This window comes from Drosophila ananassae, chromosome XR (genome assembly GCF_017639315.1).
Source record: "Drosophila ananassae strain 14024-0371.13 chromosome XR, ASM1763931v2, whole genome shotgun sequence".
Classification (NCBI taxonomy): Eukaryota; Metazoa; Arthropoda; class Insecta; order Diptera; family Drosophilidae; genus Drosophila; species Drosophila ananassae.
Window position 1 is genome coordinate 10,776,042 of NC_057932.1, and position 21,392 is coordinate 10,797,433.

Here is a 21,392-nt window from a genome sequence, read left to right on the forward strand (position 1 = left end):
ATTGGGGGATTTGTAGACATTATTGAAAGGATAAAAGAAGCGTCTCGTCATCGATAAACGAGGCTTTGGCCAAAATATCTTACACATCATCTGTTGCAAAAAAACAAAGCATCGCAGATATGCGGGTGCAGGCCTTAAGAGTACTTTCCGCCGGCAAGCACCCGTACACCCGGACGACAGGTGCCGGATCCCGGCACGGCAACTTTCAGGCCGCATACCGCCTCGCCGTGGCATCCGCTTGGCGCGTTCAAAGAAGAGGAGTTACATACATAGATATGTAGATACTACTGGTGATGTTTATGATACAAATATAAGTACATATTTTTAGGTATGTGTATGGGTACAAATTGAACTCTTCTACGGAGACTATGGCTAATGATGAAAGAACATTAAGAGTGACACAAAAGTCCTGCGTTGCACAACACTGGTGTAGAACACGTTGCTGAAAAGAAAACATACTCGCATACAATTATGTGGCAAGGGTTACCAACTCTTCGATCGAGAATTTTACAGAATATTTACAGAGACCAGGGCTATGGGTCCCAAGAGATAAAAAAAAAGGGGATTCTGGTTAAACTAGATGATCAGTGGGTTCGTTGGGGATCGCAGGATATAAACAGATGCCTTATACCGCATTCTAGGATGTTTAATAAATCACAAGATCATTTTCTAACCTCGATTCGAATATACAATATGGTAAAATGCACATCTATATGTATATGTATGTATACACCTAGGAATAAGGTTCAAGATGCCGAAAGGTTAGGAAAATTTGGATCAAAGTAGAAAGACTGTATCTATGTACGTATGATTTGCTCAAACCGATATCAATCGTAATCTGCTTAAGTAATTTAATATGAAAACTATTGTTGGAATTAACTATAAATGGGGTAATTGTTCGAATATATAAGAGACTGTGTTGTTTTGTTACTGTTTCTGTTGAATTTGTTGCTGTTGTTGGTTCGTTAGTTGAATTTCAAAAATCAAAAGTTTTTAGAATATAATTGTTTACTTACATCCTGGTGGATAGTCAGAAACCATTTTCAAAATAAATTTTGGATTTGTTTTGAAACAAATCAATGTTCACAAAACTCATAAGTCGCATTGAGAATGATTATTTTATTGTTATTAGACGATACACGTAATTGTTGGATCATCATTTTTTTTTGTAGATGTTGTTATTTGAGGTAGTAGCAGTAGTGGTAGGTGTTGTAAAATAATTATTCGGCATTTTGTTTTCGATTTCAATCAAATATTCAGATAAATTTCAAATCGTCGCAATAAATACGAAGGGAAACATGATTTTAGTTTTCAATTGGGTTGGATTTTGTTTGGTTTTGTTTATGTTGATTTTTATTTATATTTGTATTCATACGTATAGATATTTGACGATCGATCACAGGTCGGTTTTGGTCAAATTCGAAAGGCGGCGTTTTTGGCAACGATCGTTTGTCGTTTGGCAAAGATAATTTGTTTTAGAAAAGTAAAGAAACAAAAAGTAGAGTTGAAATTAGTAGCGTAAATTTGATTTAACAGATGTATGTAGGTAGCTTCTATCTGGTAATATCCTAAAGCGGAGTTAATATTAATATCGTAAAAATCTCAAATCTTTACTATAAAACGTGTATATGAGTATTTGTGTTACTGCGCATTGGAGCTTTTGTTTTTTGATTTCTTAATAGCATCTTATTTGGACATACTTAGGTAGATTATAGCACTCGGTAAGTATCTAAGTCGGGATGGTTTCTATACGGGTGATAGCCTTGGGAAGGTTCGATTCTAAAATTACACATTACTTGCATGTGTTCGCCAGGGTATATGAAAAAATAGATGGGTCACAACTTAAATAATTCTTAACTCAAAAGTGTGTAATAAAGGTCTTGACTTGACGAAATGAAAAAGAAAGGCGGGCGACAGTTACCTCACAACCACAAAAACCAGACGTCGACAAGCCTTTAAATGGACCTGGTTACCTGTGTCTTGGCAACCGGATGTGGCAACCTTAAATCTCTTACCCAAACACACTCAGTCGCTGAACGACCAAAGCATTGAAACTCATTCAGCCAATTAGACATTCAAAGAATTGGTAGTGCATTTAAAAAGCCGAAGCTAACTGAATCAAGTAACTCCAAGTGCTCTTTACTCAAATTTGTGATCTCTGTGGAATGTATCGTTGAGTGTGAATTTGAAGTTGCATGCAGCAGCAGCCAATCCAAGCCCAGCCCACTGGGTCACTACTTAGTTGCAAACATGAAATTGAAAGATGTGAGCATCGCAAAACTGAGTGTTAGGCAGAAAAAAGCTGAAGGTGGTGATGGGTGGGGTTTTAATTTCGTTTCATGTCAAAAAGGGAAGAAATATTTGAAAATATTTAAGAGTTTAGATTAAGAGTCAGTTTCGTAGGTAATTATAGGTATACGTATAACTACGACAGACTGCAAAAACGTTTTCCATAGAGAACAGTTGCGGGAATGGAGAAAAAAGATCGGGTTCGGGTTGGGTCTCAAAAGAGAGAAGCCAAAAAATGCTGAAGTCATGCTCTTGAGTTGGCTTTACGAGGTGATAAAGCTCAACACAAATCGATAGACGTACATAAAAAGGAGCTTAAGACTGATTCATTCATCATTATGTACCTCACTTGTTGGGCCATATTCGGTAGTGATAGGGCCTATTTGCAGGTTGTGCCGGAGACGACTACTTACAGTTACCGATAACTCTCGAACGCTTCACAGAATTACCACCTATCCGACACCCGAAAGCGATGTGGTAAAGATGATAATGACGTTGCCATTGATCTTGGTTTCGAGTTATTAGTTTATGCATCGAATATGATTTTATTGAAGCACTATACCATCTCAATCTTTCTTTCAAAACGCATGTGTGAGCTTTCGTTTTCGTTTTCGTTTTCGTGTTTGTGTTTTTCATGGGAGTGGTATCGCTAATGAAGATGAGTCGCAATGAGTATGCAAATTGTGGTGGTGATATTTTTTTAAATAAAATTAGGCGTAGCTTAGAAAGTAAATAATATTTGAATGTAGTGTAATGTGAAAGTTCAATACTATTTAAAAAGTCGCCGTGTCAATTCAAAAATATACACAAACGTATAACGTTCTTTCAATTTAAAAAGTTTGATTTTATAATAAAGTAAAAACACATTTACTAGAATAAATTATACGCCGTAGATAGGGGCCCTGCCAGCGCTCCCTGTGACGAAGTAAAACCCATCTTGGCTAATAGCTTTTCGGCCTAACTTTGTACAAAAAACAGTCGAGAAAATATAGGTGATCGAATTATATAAGATACAATAAGATAAGAGAAACATAGAAAGACACACTAGCAAGTACAAATTGCATTATGTTCTAAATAATGCCGATAACAAAGATTGATAGGAGTGACAATGCAGAGGAGTACCTAATCGTGATACTCATAACTAATAAAAGTGAGTTAATTTAGAGAATGTAAAAGAATTTAACATATTTTATAAGACAAAGAAATAAAGATCGTGATAGTAAAATAATAGAGTTAGGATTAAATAAGCTTGGAAGGGGAAAGCAATAATTTTGCAGCTTAAGCAGTTTAAGAAACTAAAGTCACTGAGTGGTAAACATCGAAAAGTTCGATAAATGTAAAATCCGTGTAGATCGTGTTTTGTACTTACATCGTGCTGCTGGTTGTGTCGATTGGTTGTACATGTTGTAATCGATGTAATTGGAGATGAGAGCACGTCCACACATAGATGGGCGCGGGCCGCATATGTGTGTGTACGTAAATTTATGCGAATTTGATGCATGTGTATATGTGTGTGCACACGTATGTATTTGTTGGACCACACACCGTTGCAGTTGCAGGATATACACATGCATGAGGTTGGATTGACGAGATTAATATGAGAGATTTAGTGATGGACAATTCATCATATAAGGTCGATTGGTCAATTGATTATTTGCATTCGATTTATTCAGTTTTAATTCAGATTCCGATTCATATTTCATTTCAAATAGATTCAGTTAGGTGTTCAGATAATTTCGTTTTCGGATGGTGATTCGAATTGATACATCATTTTTGGTCATTTTGCATATAATTGATTCAATTTTGTAAGTGATTGGTTCAATGAGATTTATATTTTGTATGGAATACAAAATCATTAGTGATGTAGTGGCAGTGGTGATGGTTTTTGTGAATCGATTTTGTGAAAGTGGGTAGTGGTGGTGAGCGGAAAAAGACATATTTAGGAGTTCGTTGCACATTCATTGCATTTTGTATTTAAATTACATACAGTTGTATATTTTTTGTATTTTTTTTGTGTGTATTTTCGTTGATTTGTTTTGATTCCCGGTTAGACCAATTATAAGAGACATATGAAACAGGTTCGCATATATAAATGATACATAGAAGTCATACAAAACGTATAAAGATTGACGTGTATTATATAAATTGACACATTTGTTCAGATGTGTGCATGGATTGTCGTTTATTTTATTATCGTGTGGGTAAATATTATTGCGTGAGTAATTTTTATATATTTTAAATATTTAATTTTTTCATCGATATTTTTATTTGATTCGGATTGGGTTTTCCCGATTTTGAAACCACATTTGGTTTTTCGTTTTCGTACATAAATAAAATATGGAAAGGAAATCAAAAAAGAAATATGATTATTAATTTCTGTATTTTGAAATATTTTATTTAATTTTTGGTTTTGTTTGTTTAAAAAGGATTGTCGATACCAGAAAAAGAATATTAAAAAGAGGTTTTATTTTGCATAGGAATATCCATTTGTAACAGATAATGAGAAATCATGTAAAATATTGGGTGACAGCAAACCATCTTGCGATATGCTAACGCCTAAGAATTTCATGGATTAAAAAATGAAGTCGTCGCTAAATATCGCTCCTTTAATGATTTTTAGTTTTTTTGATTTTAGCCTGTCCTTTTCATAGCCTATATACTCTTTGAAATTCAAAAACAGAAATCTGTTTTTGAGAATTAAAGAAATTATAGTTATAAATTAAACGAATACCAGTTTTCCTTACATAATGCATTCCTAGAACTTTTTCAAACTAAAATAAATTGTTATCGGTGCAATTAACTTCGATTTTAGTTATTTTAAAATATGAATGCGACATATAGATACAGATCGAGTCTGTAACGATTTTTATATTGGTACTTATGGATATTTGCTTATTTGTGTATTTCTGTATAGATTCGTGGGTGTCTCAAAGTTATGGTGTTTATTTTTATCTCAGCAAAATAAAAAGGATAGATAAAATTGGTATTGTTGTGAGAATATTGTTTTATGCATTGCATAACGGACTACAGAAATCGAACACAACAAAAATGTATGCTCTGATTATTTTAAAAGCAATCAAATAATTACCCCAAATTCCATCCACAAGGCGTCCACAATGCTGCCAAGGACTGTTATTAGATCGAATATGTTCCAGGGATCCTTGAAGAAGTTCTACAAAGTGATTCAATCAAGTCATCTTGTTAAAATTTAACGCTGCGATTTTAATTTAAAAAATAGCGTAAAAAACCGTTTAACTTATGCTTTAATGTATCCTATAATAATGCATTAGATTAGCCGTCAATTTGATCCGAATTTTAAACAGTTTTTAAGTTCCTAAATTCAAATATGTCTAAATTCAAAATAGAAATATTCCTTTTATTTACACATACCTTAAAAATAAAATAAAGACTTTAAAATCTTTAAAATTCCTTTGACTTTAATATCTTTCTGCTCAATTTATCGTATTGTAGTAGCGTATTTCAAAAGCAACTATTCTAAAAATTTAAGATTAAAAACGGTTCTCTTAAATTTGTACACCCCTATTTGATTTACTTTAATCTTTAATTTATTAAATTCTTTAGCGGCTTTTGTAAAGACTTCTGTAGTTCATTTTTATACCCTTGCAGGATATATCAATTTGATCCAGATGTTTCTAATGCATGGAAGGAATCATCTTCTACCTTATAAAGTATATATATTCTTGATCGAATTACGAGTTAATAAAATTAATGCATGTCCGTCTGCCCGTTCGTCTGCCTGTCTGTTGCTGTGAATTTTACTCTGAGACTAGAGCTCTTAAAAGCTCTCTTAAAACTCTGTAGACTTTCGATTTTTCAGATCGGGTTAACTTTTTTATTTCACTAGATATATAACAAGATATATATTCCATATAAAAAACAAAATAAAATTAAATAATAGCACACTCGGCACAAAATCATAGGCGACACAGCACTTAACAAATATGATACTGCTCTTAACAAGAAAGTAATTCAATGAAATAAACATCGTTTGAGGAGTTAAATCCTCTAGAACAGCGTTGGGAGAGGCACACTCTACCCACTGAGCCTCGCAAGTATATAAAGGAAAAACTGCAAGGGTATAACAACTCCGGCTGTGGCCGAAGTTAGCCTTTTGATTCTCGTCTAGATTTATTTTTTAATTTTTTACTTGATGGTACCATTGAACGCTAATGTAGAAATTTACCAAATTAAGCCACTGATTTGAAATCTAAAGTTAATGAAGCATATAAAAACCAATTTTACTCACCTTTACACCGAATCCAATGATTTTCAGCACAGTTTCTACACTGAACATTCCAGTGAATCCCATGTTTATGTACTTTAGCGACTTTTCGTACATGTCTCCTTGATTATGGTACTGTAGAGATTTTAAATATGTTGAAAATATGTACATATGAGCTCATTTGTATATGAAAAAGCCAAATGGCACCTTGAGGTACTGTAGAGGCGTATAACTGTAATACGCCTCATTTTGGAAAAATTTAAATGTAAGCCATAACCTACAGATGTTGTTTAACTTGTAATGTGTTTTCCGATCTCTCAAAAAACCGACTGAGTTGTTATAAATTTACCAGATAAATGATCTGTCACAATTTAAAAATGAGCCAATTATTTCAAATACAAATTTCTTATTCAAGATTAAGCAAAAGCTATTTTCTATTTTCTATAAAATCTATTTTTTATTAAAGATCTGTATACAAATATTTATATACTATTATTCAAATAGTCAATCATAAATAAGTCTTCGCAAAAAAGCAAAAGACCTTTTAACCATCAAAGTAAATCCTATTAGGGTTTAGTAAGGATACCCAAGATGCCCCAAGTAAAACCATACAATGCCTTATTTGTAGAAAATATTCCCCTTCATAAAATTTACCTTCATCATCAGTAAGAGAGTATTAAATACGATCAGCATCATAATAAAGTACTCAAAAGGCGTAGACACGACAATGCGCCAAACTTTATACTTGAAGGTGTTTCGATTTTTGGGCATATATCGCTCAAGGGGTCGGGCGCCAATTGTAAAGTCAATGCAGGATTTCTAAATAAAATAGATTATTATTTAATTTGATTTCAAATAAGTAATGTATTGTTACACAATTGAGTAATATCAGCCAAACACCAACTAGGGGATAACTTAAATGAAATTTTTAATTTTAAATCTATGTAGAGGCAAACAATTTTATTTGATACGGCCAGTATGAAACAAGGTTATCATAACATATAAAAATATACATAGATTTCGTTGAGAAAATACAAATATTTTTACAGCTAACTTTTGGGTCTAAACGAACTAAAGGAAAAAATAATTTGTTACGTAAATCAACACATGCCGAATTCTACTAATATTATACGTCGATTATATTGGGGTTACGCTGAAAAAAAGAGTGTTGAAACCCCTGGACCAAACTGATATGAAAATGAAACCTTGACGCATATTTCTTACTATGGCTCTAAATTCCTCTAATCGCGGATGTTTAAAAATACTTACTTAAAATTGTCTCTGTTTATTGTATAAAAGATGGAAGGGACGGGACTAAACGATATAGATCATTAAATATTCCCACTACAATCGGGAAATATTTAAGGATTATCGCATGAATTGAATACATCTCTACTTTCCGGTAAATGTTCACTATTTATATAAATAAAATGAATATGACTGAGTAATATATAAAAAGGAGCATTACGCCCCAGAGCCGAGAACGCAACGAACGCTTTTCGAGGTTAGGTTTGAGTTTGGTATTGGCTCTAGACTTGAGGGACTCCCGCTAGGGACTTGAATAGTTTGTTGTAATATAGTACATACAGGAATATTGGAGGTATGTAAATAGGTTCTATCTATGGGAGGTGTTGGATGGAAGTAGTGGGGCGAACCAAACTCAAAGAAGGCACTCAAAGGAGTACACCTATTAAATGGAGGGCAAAATATACGAGTACAGTACATTACTAGATTTGGATTTAGTTAGGTAGATTAATTATATATTCCATGTACGGCTTCTGTACTCGGTGTACTAGGTGTACATATGTATACATGTTATTGTTTTGTAGAGTTGTTTTGTTCGGAATGTTGTTATGTAGGTAATTATGTTTGTCGCAAAAATTTACGAATTAGTGTCATATGCGTGCATACTAATAGTTAATATTTGAAATTTGAGTGGTTTTAATTTTTTGGGTTTTGTTTTGGTTGATACTTTTTATTTGTACATTTATAACTAACATTACAACACACGAAACACACACATATAAGCAGATTTAAAGAGAGACAGATAGACAGATAGTAGATGGAGAGTTGGGCTCGCAAAATATTAACTTTTAACGGGTTTAATGGGTCTGGCTCACCTGATTTTTGTCAATTTCACCGTCTTGTAGCTCGGCTTCGCCTTGCTCTTGAAACGTAATAATAATCAAGGCCACGAATATGTTGACGAAGAAGAATGGAAACACAATAAAATACACAATATAAAATATGGACATTTCGATCCGGAAATTTTGGATTGGACCCCTATCTTCATAAGTGGCAGCCATAGAGTGTTGCAAGACCCTATTCGTTGAATTTTGTTGAATTGTCGGTGTATGTGGATTTTGGGTATCAGTTTCGATTTTGATTTCAATATTGGATTTGGATGGACGATGGACGAGATTGATAGGTTAGGGTTGAGAAAAAAAACATGCAAAAAATATGAATTAGTTATTTCCTTGACCTAGATTCTCATCTGCCCCGAAAATCAGACAGAGCTGCAGAGTGACAGATTAGATTAGAAATAGGCAGTGGACTTAAAATGGAAAAGTTTTAGTTACAACAAATGGGCTTACTGTGGCCATCCCTCGCCGGTTTGGACGGCGAACAATGTCAGCATCGCGGCGGCAACGTTGTCGTAGTGGAAGGCTCGTGGTTTCCACACCCTCAGCTCCTGTTTTGGCAGCAATTCGTCCTCCTCGTACTTGAAGTACGAGCCCCTTTTGGAGTGCATTTAGTGAGTTTGTTTGATTTGTCGGGGTTTAAAAGTTTATTTTATCGGTGGCGGGGTTTTTGTCGTTAAGTTTTGTTTGTTGATTAAAAATTGATTAGAGATTCGTCAGGAAAACATACAGAAATAAAGGTTGCACACAATAGACTACAATAACGGAAGTAAAAACACAAAATCTCAACTAAACAGGAAGGCATCCAAAACAAAGGTCCGATAAACACATGAGGTAAGATGGCGAAATGAATTGAATCTGTAGTAGAGTCTGGAGTATAAAGCCGAAAGTGAAATGTGTAAAAAGATAGATCGCTGATGGTGCAACAAAAACATCAAAGCCCCTTTCGTTTCGTAGCAATATTCGCATGTTCTGGATCTGGGTTGAGGTCAATTGAAATTTTAGAATGTGAATGCATGGTTGTGTTAGAAAGGCGTCTACTTTTCCTGTCCACTCTGCTGCATTGAACCTTTACGAGTAGGAATTGGTCCTTGAGATAGATTCTAGCTTAGCTCAGCCCAAATAAACACTCGATGAGGTCTGATATAGAAGGCGTAAAAGTAAAGAAATGCTCGAAAACCAAGTTTACGATTATGTGAAAAGTGGCTACTACATCGTTCCAGTTATTTCTGACCCTGCGCGCGACCTTCGTTGTGTGGTAAGGTGGTTGGGTGGGTCGGCCCCTTGTCGGTTCGGTGATGTGTAACAAAGCAGCTGCGCTCAAGCAAATGGTTCTATATCCTCTCGGATTCCGAATAGCGTGCAAACACACTTGCGATGCAGCGAGTGCGTTCTGCGAATTACAATTTAATAGAAATTACTGAGGCCAATGTCAGACATCCCCAAGAATCAAGGAACGAAATTAAAAGGATCAATTAGGATTGTCCGACAGCAGTCGCTCCATCGCTTAGCTTGTGCTTTGAAAGAAATAATACGCTCAGTTGAATGCTTGTGGGCTTTAGATGTACGTGTACATATGTATTTTAGAGTTTTTTTAAATTTAGTTTAATTGGTTTTATTTCGGCAGATAATCGGCGACAGTAATTGCATGCGAAGGTCAAACGATACTCTCTGTGTTATGGCGGAACAACTATTGAGTGCACCGCAAGTATCTGGCTTTTTTTCACTTTTTTCATCTATGTCGGCGGGTAGTCGCGAATACGATCGCTTTCGGATGATTGTAATAAAGTACTAGATCTCTAGTAAACACAAATAACATGAAAACAAGAGCTCGTCATCTACAGACAATCCTACAATGAATGTGTCTAACTCTAGGGCTATGACTGTCTGGTCTCGACGGGCAATACGAGTATACGGGCAATTTCTAATATGGCCTAGGAAGAAGTTCGAAAACTTTGGAGATATGCTAATACACGAATATATTCTGGTATGTACAGATGATGGCTAAATGTTTTGACGAAATTAAAATGGATCGGGGTCTACAAAGGACTCTGAATGTTGTCTTCATTCGTGGGAAAAGACATCTACTGACCTATGAGTTTCGCTGTCCTATCTAAACCTAGCTTGCTTATTAAGAAATCTTCTGGTAGTAATATGGACTCTTTGGTATTTGGATAATACCCAATTTGAAATAAACGAAACATTCATAGGCTAACCGCGGGGGTTCCTTCTCAAAGTTATTATATTCAATTCATACCAATGCGGCTAGACGGATTATTGTTTTTTTAAAATAAAACAATTAGAGGAAATTAAACGTAACTGGAATCGTTAAGTCAGGTGGAGACTGGAATCTGGAGTTAAGCATTCTCTGTAGGCGCATTTTCTATTTTCTAATTTCTTTTTTTAGTGATTAATTACCCGGAATTGGTTTATTGGTTTATCGGTTTTGTTTTTTTTTTTCTTTTTTTTTTTTATTGTTTTTGGTGCCCGTTTAGTCGCGTGACTGTTGATAAGACAAGTCAGGCAAAACAAACTGGGCGGGAAACTATAAAATGCTACTCTTACATTCTGTAAAATCAGTGCACCTTTTTTGTTTTTAGTAAACTCAAAAATGAAAATAGAACGAACCAAAGGAACCGATCAGTTGTGGAAAAATTGGGTTAACAGAAGGATCACATAAATAACGCGACTGAAATCGTATATCCTATAGCTACTCATCAAGGCCACTTATATTCACACACATATGTATAGTATTTACACTTTGCTCCAAAAAAACCTTTCCGTGATTTCTCCTTCCCATATTGGGGTTACTCCAGTAACAAAATACTTGCAAGGCCAAGAGCTACATCCCAACATGAGGGAACACTCCTTTTCGCATATATGTATATATAGTATAAACATATATATATTATAGGTAATATTAAAATTCGTATTCGTATTTGGATATGTGTGAAAAGCTAGACGGAACTGTACAACTAAACATCAATGTACTGGGAGGTAGGGGTTGGGTGGGCAGTTGTAGCACCTTAGATACATAGGCTAAGTAACACACATATAGTATATACATGGAAGAGCTCGACAACTTCGCTATGGAAGGGCGAGAAGTTCGAGTGGGTGATGTGATCTTATCGTTCTAGCTGCTCTACTTGCTACGCAATGTAAGTATAGAGTATGTGTCTAAATATTGGCGTTACTGGAGCCGAGGCAGAGAGACTTCCGTATTTGTATTTAAAAAGTATGACAGATAGAAAAGGAAGAGAGATAGAGTCATAGAGAGCGTGTGTGTTAGAGAGATCGGGAAAGCTAGAGCGCTATAGTGTAACGCGACTATACAAATATAGGAGGTAGGTGATCGACTTGGCAAATTAACAAACCTAAAATATGAGGCTACTGAGGGACTATAAATGTGTGGCATCATAGTCGACCCCTCTTTAAAAATGATCCAAATACCGAGACGTTACAACATAAGTACATGTGGTCTAGTTATTTATCATTTGGGATCAAGATTAATAAGTAGTACGAATAGGTAACGGATACGGATACGGAAACGGATACGGATACGGTTACGGATACGGTTACGGAATAAGACAATAAAAAACAAAAAGAGCGAAAAAACAATTGAATGTTGAATAGAATAAAACGTTACTTACTGGCACTCTGCGGAAGTATGTTTACTTTCGTCCGTACAATAAAAAAATTTTCCATTGAACAATTGTACTCCAATAACAGAAAATATAAATTGAAACAATATGTACACGATTAGAATGTTAACAACATTTTTCAATGAGTTCACGACGCAATCGAAGACGGCTTTTAATTTTGGAACACGTTTAATGGTCTTTAATGGACGCAGAACACGCAATACTCGAAGCGATTTAATTGTCGATAAATTTTGTCCAGCGCTGCTACCGCTCATATCGAAACCGAAACTAACAGCAGCGCATATAACGACCACAGCATCCATAATATTCCAGAATTCTCTTAAATAGCTTCCCGGGTGCAGGATCACACCCAAGTCTACAATTTTCAGCAACATTTCTATCGTAAATACGCCGGTAAATGCATAATCAAAGTAATTCAATATCTTGTTTCGCCTTGAGTTCTCACGAACGGGATCTTCGGCTGCTAATGCTATAGATGACATTGATATGACGACCATAATAAAGAAATCAAAATATGGCAAATTAACAACCCAATGGGCGCCGCGTCGAATGCTGTATAAGTCGGGGGTTTCATCGTATATCGGTATCAAGTATGTGTTGACGAATAGGTAATTGGGTGGTTTCGATGATTCGTTGGACATGTTTTTGCATTTTCCGATTACATCAAATTCGGTCGCAGTTCAATAATTTTAATTTTATTTGTGAAATTTTTGTTTAAATTTAAGATCGGGATTTTTGTTCGGATTAATATTTTTGCGGGATTCCAGAATTTATGGAATCCGTTTACAATTTACGTATATTGTTGTTATTTTTGTTGAACCGTTCGATTATTCAATTTTTTTCAGTTCGTTATTTTTTAGATGGGATATAGTTATTTGTATTATTAAAAATTGGAAATCAATACGTTGATTCGTTTTTCGTTGAAAATGTTTATGAATGTTGCATGATTGACGGATTTTTGCCGTGTTTCGCGATGAGTTTTTGTTTGATGATCGGTTTGGTTTTTGATGTCGAATGATGGTTGATGATTGAAGTCGCAAGAGTTGATACATATACATACATACATACAAAAAAACACATTTTGTTTTGATTTGATCGATAATTTGTTTGTTGATTGTGTGCAACATAAAATTTTATGAATTCCGAAAAGAAAAAGGATAAAAGGAAAAAATATTGAGAGCAGTTAGTGATTTCATTATTGTTATTGTCATTATTATTATGTATGATATTAACTAAGATTGGAAACTACTCGCATAAAATAAAATTGAATTAAGGTTAAAGTCGTTCGGACACCAACTGAGTGCTCTCACCAGCCAGGACCTCAGCCTGACCTCAGGATATGGGGCCTGGAAAAGAACTAGTTACCTTAAATCTAAAATGAGCCTTACATAAGCGATTACTGGGAGAATAAATGATATAATGGGACCATGGAACTGTGAATTGGTTGCAATATTTACGGATTGGTTGGTGAAAGTATGAACATCGAAGAGTATGGCAGCATTGGCTTGGGACCTTCGGTCACTTCCTCCTCCTCCTTCTTCTCCTCTTCCTTGCGCTTGTTCTTGCCCTTGGTTGTGGCGATGGTACCGTCGCCGTTCTCCACGTGTACACCATCGCCCTGAAGCGCCTCCATCTCTTTTTCGAGCTCCTGCAGCTGTTTCTCTTTATCCTCTTCGACTTGTTCCTCTTCGGCTGCTGTTAGTTCTTGGGCATTCGCCAAATTGTCAACGGCGATAGCCAAGAACACATTCAATAGCGTGTAATTTCCGAAGAGTACCAAAACGATAAAATATCTGTCGGAAGAGCATCAAGAATACCAAAGCCAATCAGATGGGAAACTCAGTACTCAGTACGATCTATTTGGGTTGTATCATTAGCTCCAAAGAGGACCACGCACCACCCCGATGGTATGAGGCTGGGAAAGATAAGCTACATAATTGTAAGTATTGTCGCAGGGGTATAAGTATCATTGCAAGGACTAGACTTAATCTGGGACAACTACGATGCTACCGTGGGTATCTAGCCTTCGAGAGACTCGTGAGAGTACTGAAGTTTGCGCAAGCAAGCGCAAACCATCAAGTCGCTGTAAATAGAAATGACAGTGAAAAAGCAAGGAAACGTTTAATAAGGCTTAGAGTACTAGGTTCGAGGGCCAACTGTCTACACTTACGGATTGCTAGGCTCGATGGATGATGGGTTGTTCGTTTTCGATTTTTCGGGACTTGGGCTTGCAGAATTTCTCTATCAGTGTATAGTGAATAAAATTCTTCAAGCTCATGAGTCCGATCGACCAAAATATGAATGCTTTTGGTCGCAGTCGATTGCATACATTAATGGTTCGACGTTCAATGAATTTCGAAGTTCGTTTAATTATAATATATTTCGGTTTTTTTTTTTGGTTTTTTTTAATGGCTATTGGGGGGAAGTGGGGAAGGCTATCACTGACAAGGTAAGGAAAGTATATAAAGCAGGATATCTCGATTGCATACTAAGAGTCGGGAACACAATTAGCTGGGCGCTAGGCGATAGCCGCTAGACGCTAGGCGATAGGCTCTTACTCGTACATTGAGGCTCCAATTAGCAAACAATGTGCATGATACAGATAGAGTGGAATGAGTCGAACTAAAAACTAAAACTTACATAGAGTAAATCATTCCTTTCTGGGCACCACCTTGCGATATGATACCCTGATACATGACCTCGTTCCAATCTTCGCCGGTAAGGATTTGGAAAACGGTCAACAGTGCTATCGGGAAAGTGTTGAAATTGGTCTCGGGCGTGCCTCCGGGCAGGTTAAATTGGCCGCCGAACAACTGCATGCCAAGCAGAGCAAATATGAGTATGAACAAGAAGAGCAGGAACAACAACGAGATAATCGATCTCATTGAGTTCAGCAGGGAGATGACTAGATTGCGCAGCGACGACCAGTACTTGGTTACTTTGAAGATGCGCAAAAGTCGCAGAGCACGCAGGACAGACAGTCCGAAGGAGCCGCCTTTGACCTCGGACCATATAACCTCGAATATCGAACCACTAATGACAACGCAATCAAAACGGTTGAATGATGACTCAAAGTAGATCCGGGGTCCCAGAGCGTACATCTTGATGAACATTTCCGACATGAACAGACCCAGGAAAATGAACTCCGCGTAGTCTGAAAAAAAAATGTTAATCCAATAACTGTCAGTCCCTCTATAACCGGGTACTTACATAGAAACTCCGTCAGAAACGATGGCTGACCATAGTGCTCCACCGCGACGCACACGGTATTCAGGAAGACAAGGACGATCACGAACCAGTAAAACCATTGTGTTTTAACCGTGTGCCGGATCCAAAAGCGAAACCTCTTTTCCGCCCGCCAGAATCCGGTGCAACTGCCTTGGGGTTTCGATCGAGTTTTCAAATAACCTGTGCGGGGAGTACAGAGAGTAGAAGTTCCTGTCAGTCCTCTTGAAAGCGATCTGTGGCACAATCACGAATATCTCAACCTAAAGATCAACCAGGCCAATGTAGTGTGCACTTTTGATTTATGCGGCACAGTGCATTTCGAAACCTGACAATTTAAACAGCACTGAACCAATTGATCAGTATAATATTTGGCAATCTATGTCGTGTTTAAAAACATGATTTCGAAAGGCTTTGTGGATTAATGACACAAACGTAGTCGTAATTACAATGTGAAGAAGGTCTCAAAATGTTGATTAAACAATTCTTCATAAATTTTAACATATTTATGAATGGAACGTAATTTGTTGTGAGTTACTTAGCTTTCAATTTGTGTATTTTATAGGTTTAATTTGGAGAGGCTTCTTCAAAGTACTTATATACAATATGCGTTTTTACTGCCATTACGTCGGATTATAGGACACTAATTTTCTGAATTTTTGGTTGTTGCTTACAAGTGGTTGCTCTACCATGAGAATTCTCAATCTACAATTATATGAAAACTGCGAGTACAGGTGGACAAGCCAATAGTTATGGTTTCTCTAGCACTTATGTCTTTGAGGTTTAGATTCTTGGACCTGTTGCATTTTATACGAAAGTGAATTGTTTCATCTGCAATTGGACGGTACTGTGTTCAAAAAATAAAAATCTTACAGAAAATTCACTTCCATTCTTCAAAGTTCGAACTGAAAACTTCCTACATCGTTTATCCTCGTAAAATCTTCTTCATCAATGATCTACTTTTTTCAAAATAATAATATATACAACTGAGTCAATGCTGCAACTAAGGAATCTTAAATGAAGGTACTGTGTGAGCTATGATGTGAGAGTTATATGGACAGATTGTCGGTTTGTAAAAAATAAAAATCACAATTTACTTACACATTTTGAACATATTCAATGTAAGATAATCAATTTCGGTTTGTGGAAAGATCAAATAAGTTTAAATAAAGAAATATTTTCATTTAATTGCATGTAAGTCATATTTCAAAAGTAATTTAAAATGTTTAACCCAAATATCACGACCAAGTTAAAAGTTAATAAATAATTTTTCGAGTAAATGAACTTAACCAAAGCTTTAAAGTTTTCAATTTAGAAAAAAGTAGGGACGGTTGTTCGTATTTCACATAAAGATACTTCTTAAGTAAAATTTAAGAATGAGTACAAGCCATTTAAAATTTTACTGTCTAACCTATATTCTGATCGTATCAAAACTGTAATTTCCTGTCAAGATTTGACAAAGATAAGTACGATTTATATTGAATAGGTTTGGAACTCTCCTTTACTGTGTAGCATTTCCTCTACAATCCTTGGAGTTTAAGAAGATTTTGGTATAATTCTGTACACTTGTTTCCTATAAAAAAATTTCCTATTTTGCATATCTTTCTTACCATCGTCGCCATAATCTTCCTCGGCCTCCTCTTCCTCAGTGTCTGTAGACTTGGACTTTCCCAAACTTTTCAGCTTTTTTCGCTTGGCAGCATTGCGTCTTCGGGCTGAAATAGGAAAGAGTTTACACGGATCCTTTTCTCCCTAAACGCATATACTTTCGTAACCTGCTTTCGCAATAAGTATTGGGTAAAAAGGTAATGAAAGCTCGAGGAAACTTACCTTCCATAATGTGCATCTTTTCTTCTTCTGTGGTTCGCTCCTCTGCTAGGATTACCTCCTCTGCAATAGCATAGAAAATCACGGATTAGTAGTTGATCGCAGCAAGCGAAAGTAGCCAATGAATAATCGCCAAAAAGATATACGGTACGGCATAAAAAATATATCTTGGTACAAGAATATTACATCTAGTAGGTTGAGGACATTTACTTTAACTTTATTCTTGGCACTTTACACTGCGAAGCTTTGTTCTATGAGTAGAGGGAAGTTCAGAAAAGGCCAAAAGTGCTAGCTCTTTTGCAAAAGTATTACAAAAATCAAACTGCTTTTTTGATTATATTGGCATATCACAACAAGATTCAACAAGACAAATGGAAGTCGTTATGGTTGGTTAATATCGATGAAAAAGGCAAGGAAGATGTGCGTTTTTATACTTTTTCTATAAGTGACCATGAAGTATCCGCTTCCCTAATATGCTTTAACGTTTAGCCCTTGGTCTGATCTTATAAAAAGTTGCAACCGCAACTATCGGTCGATAAATCGATAAATAATAATCAATTTTTGGGCTTGGTTCAAATAATTTTTATCGTAAAAATTTACAAGTTTATGAAATTTAGAATCGGACGACTTCATTAGGCATTGTTCCGTTTCCGATCGCTAGTGGGATTTAATAATTAAAAATATTTAGTTCTTCGTTCCCCAATGGAAACGCAGATAATTTTTTTGATAATTTTTACTTAAAAGGCCATGACAATGATCAAGTTTTAATAAATATGAAAGCTATTTTTTGTGGTTATGGTGTCTAATTATGAATGTTTTCATTTGTGATTAGTGTTCAGAATGTGGTGCGTGAAAGTGAATGTACGGTATTAGATTATGTATTAGTATTACAGGGAGTATAAAGATAGATATAAAAACAAGATAAAGGGTAAATACTATACCAGCTTTACAAATCCATTCAACATAGCCGTTTAACTCTCTTTCTAGTTGCTGCTGCCTTCTAAGTTTAAGAAACTCTTGTCTATTTTCTACTTTTTCTCGTTCTTTTGCGAATTCACTACAAAAAATATTCAAATAGAATGTGATAACCCCGAAAACAGGATTGATTGATAGGTTGGTTGGTAAAACAAATAAGTATGTTTCAGTAGAGCAGCATACTTTCATCGTAGTTTGTACGAGTGTGATTAACTTAGCAGAATCGAATAATACCACAAAATAAGGGCATACTTTGTAAATTAAGAACTGGTCGGTTAGTTTTTTGAAACATAACAAACTAGCAAACAGAACAAACGAAAATTATTCACTGGAAATATAATACGGGTAATATATCGGTATATCGGTTGAGATATATTGTGGCGTCAGAGAGATCGCCTCCTGGCGTGACCTTATTGGAGTAAGGCCCGAAGTCAGGGGAGCATATTCAGGGAAGCGATTTGGTGAGACTATATGTGTGTGCATTCGAGCATAGCATTGTATATATAGGATGATATATCTGGAGACAGCGAGTACGAGTAGTACGCATGGGGTGATCGAGTCACCCATACTCCGGGCACGAATCTGGAATAATGATGACGGTGATGGGGGAGTAGCTGGCTAATCCGAGGAAGGGACAGAATATTGTTGGGTTGGTGCACTGGTGTCGGAATTTATGAGAGCGTTAGTAGCCGACGCCTTTTCTAGCCAGAAGTAACAGCAAGACATAATAATTAGTTGTAAAAAGTACATTTTGGTTGGCTAAAATCGTATTTTGTATTTATTTTAATTGGTTAGGCTTGTTTAGTTTGGTAGAGGAGTTTAGTTTATCGCTATAGTAGTAAAAATTGGTTACAGTTTAGGTTTGGCAAAATGCAGAAAATATATAGGCGCTGCAAAATACTTGGGATCTCTTTATTTGGTTGGGTTGCATTGGGATATAACAGCGTTTCGCAGGACTCTTTCGCAATCGATGGACCGCAACTATTTATGTCTATTAATGAACGGATTTTGGGAAAAATAACTCTTTTTATAGCTTGGGACGTTGCTCGTGTTATAGTATATGGTATAACTAATAGTAAACAAACAATTTATATATTGTTGGGAGTTGGTTTCGGTATCGGTATCGGTTTCGGTTTCGGTTTCGGTTTAGATAGGTGACGTTTTTTATTTGGTTAGTGAGCTCGTTCGGAATCGGGAGTACAAGTAGGACTAATCTTAAGAACTGTTTTGACTGGTTATGACTGACGGTCCACTGATGTGGGCCTTTCAGGTTGATTATGGTTGTTTAAATAGTTGCACTTATATTAAGAGCTATTTGTATAAACCTGCTTGTGTGATCCAGTCAAGGTACGAGACCATTGCTGTCTGAAACATGGCCCGAAATCGGCATTTCTGAAACTCCATGCGTCGCTCAACACGGTTTCGTTCGTTCGAAAACTCTCTGAATTCGGGAATACGATAGTTTATTTTTAAATCAAATTTCCGATTAAGTGACAAACTATAAACATAATTGTAAACTAAAAGCAAAGTATTTTAACATACATGCATACATATGCTTAAGGCGTTTCTCAGATCTCAAATCGTAATTATCTTAATGGTTAATTGACATCCAATCTTCGTTAAAATCATCATTTGGAGGGACATAAAGATATGTATGCAGTATCAGAAAACCAGATCCAGATTAGAATAAACCAAATCATAAGAAGTACGAACGTGAACTGGTGTACAAGACTTTAGAACGGTGCAGTCGTACTTACCCACTTAAGACACCAAGAACTAGGTTGAGCATAAAAAATGAGCCTATAACTATAAGAGGCACGAAATATATCCAATTAAATGTTGAACCTAGTGCATCGTTGGTCTGCGAGAAAGAATCGTAATGAGAATATTGTAGCTTATATAGAGAGTCAGTTCGATCACCGCTTACCCAATAGAGTATTGATGTCCAGCCCTCCATGGTGATGCATTGGAACACGGTTAACATGGCGAATCCAATGTTGTCGAAACTCGTTATGCCCTGGTTTGGTCCGTCCCACTTCTCGAGACACATGCTAGTGGTGTTGTTGCACACAAAGCCACCTGCCTTCTCCGTACCGTTGTCTGTATTGCAGGGCGTCTCTGATTCGCCCTCCTTCACTAGTTTGTCTACGTGGACAGGGAAAGTATTTATGGGGGTGCTCTTGTACACTTGACATACAGCCGGATACGGAAACTTACTTGGATCTTCTAAGCTATAACAAGTCTTATGCAGTGCGCCCGAATAAAACTCGAGTCCAATGATTGCAAATATTACGATTGCGAACAACACCAAGAGACCGATTTGCAATAAAGGTGCCATCGCCTTGATTATAGATTTTAAAACTACTTGTAAACCTGTTGTGGGTAATCATCAATCCGATCCGATCAGTTCCGTTCCGCCACGTGGGTTGGGTGGACGATGTTTGAGGGGTTAGATATTGGATTAGAAAATGGAATTTCGATGGCTCTGCACACAATTAGGACACGGTTGTCGTCCGACAATCGTTCGCAGCAAACCAATCTTTTGCATACGATTACGATAAAAAAAATACAAAAAACTAAGTGAAGCGATGGCCAAAATGAATGAACTAGTGCCTAGTGCACTAGTGCACATTTCGCCCATCCCGCTTCCCGACTAAGTAAAGAAACGTAAACCATAAATAATGAGACTCGCGTCAAAACGAGACGACAACAAGAATTTGAAAAATACAATATAACTACTCACTAGGAATTCCAGACACTAATTTTAGGGGCCGTAGCACACGAATGGCTCTAAGTGTTCTTAGGTCTACCTCGGGCCCTATTTGTGGGTACTGTGTCATGAATCTGTTTTTGCAGACGTTAAGCGATTAAAATGTATTTAAATATTGATTAGCGATACTCAAAAAATACCAGTAATCACAATTATAGTCAGAGATGTTCGAAAATAAATACGAAAACATACGAGTATGTACAACGAAAAACTGTAAAATGTGCATATTTAATTGAAACTTACAATGGAAAGCAAATAGC

General features: G+C 36.3%; 1 protein-coding gene across 24 annotated transcripts in view; it reads right to left on the reverse strand.

Annotated features, from left to right (window-relative positions):
• Positions 1-21,392, reverse strand: part of LOC6504257 (voltage-dependent calcium channel type A subunit alpha-1) — a 54,431-nt gene that overhangs the window by 19,366 nt on the left and 13,673 nt on the right. For 8 of the 24 annotated variants that reach the window (XM_032452963.2, XM_032452956.2, XM_032452962.2 and 5 more), the window contains exons 5-22: positions 21,106-21,206; positions 20,580-20,735; positions 20,290-20,507; positions 20,120-20,223; positions 18,329-18,444; positions 17,391-17,450; positions 17,171-17,275; positions 15,546-15,743; positions 14,976-15,489; positions 13,793-14,128; positions 12,324-12,887; positions 9,127-9,270; positions 8,653-8,854; positions 7,187-7,351; positions 6,557-6,667; positions 5,378-5,461; positions 3,659-3,664; positions 1,017-1,019 (exon numbers count right to left, since the gene is read on the reverse strand). In XM_032452963.2, coding sequence (XP_032308854.1) covers positions 1,017-1,019; positions 3,659-3,664; positions 5,378-5,461; positions 6,557-6,667; positions 7,187-7,351; positions 8,653-8,854; positions 9,127-9,270; positions 12,324-12,887; positions 13,793-14,128; positions 14,976-15,489; positions 15,546-15,743; positions 17,171-17,275; positions 17,391-17,450; positions 18,329-18,444; positions 20,120-20,223; positions 20,290-20,507; positions 20,580-20,735; positions 21,106-21,206 — 3,187 coding nt within the window. The other 16 variants (XM_014903739.3, XM_014903742.3, XM_032452955.2 and 13 more) reach the window with 11 other exon arrangements.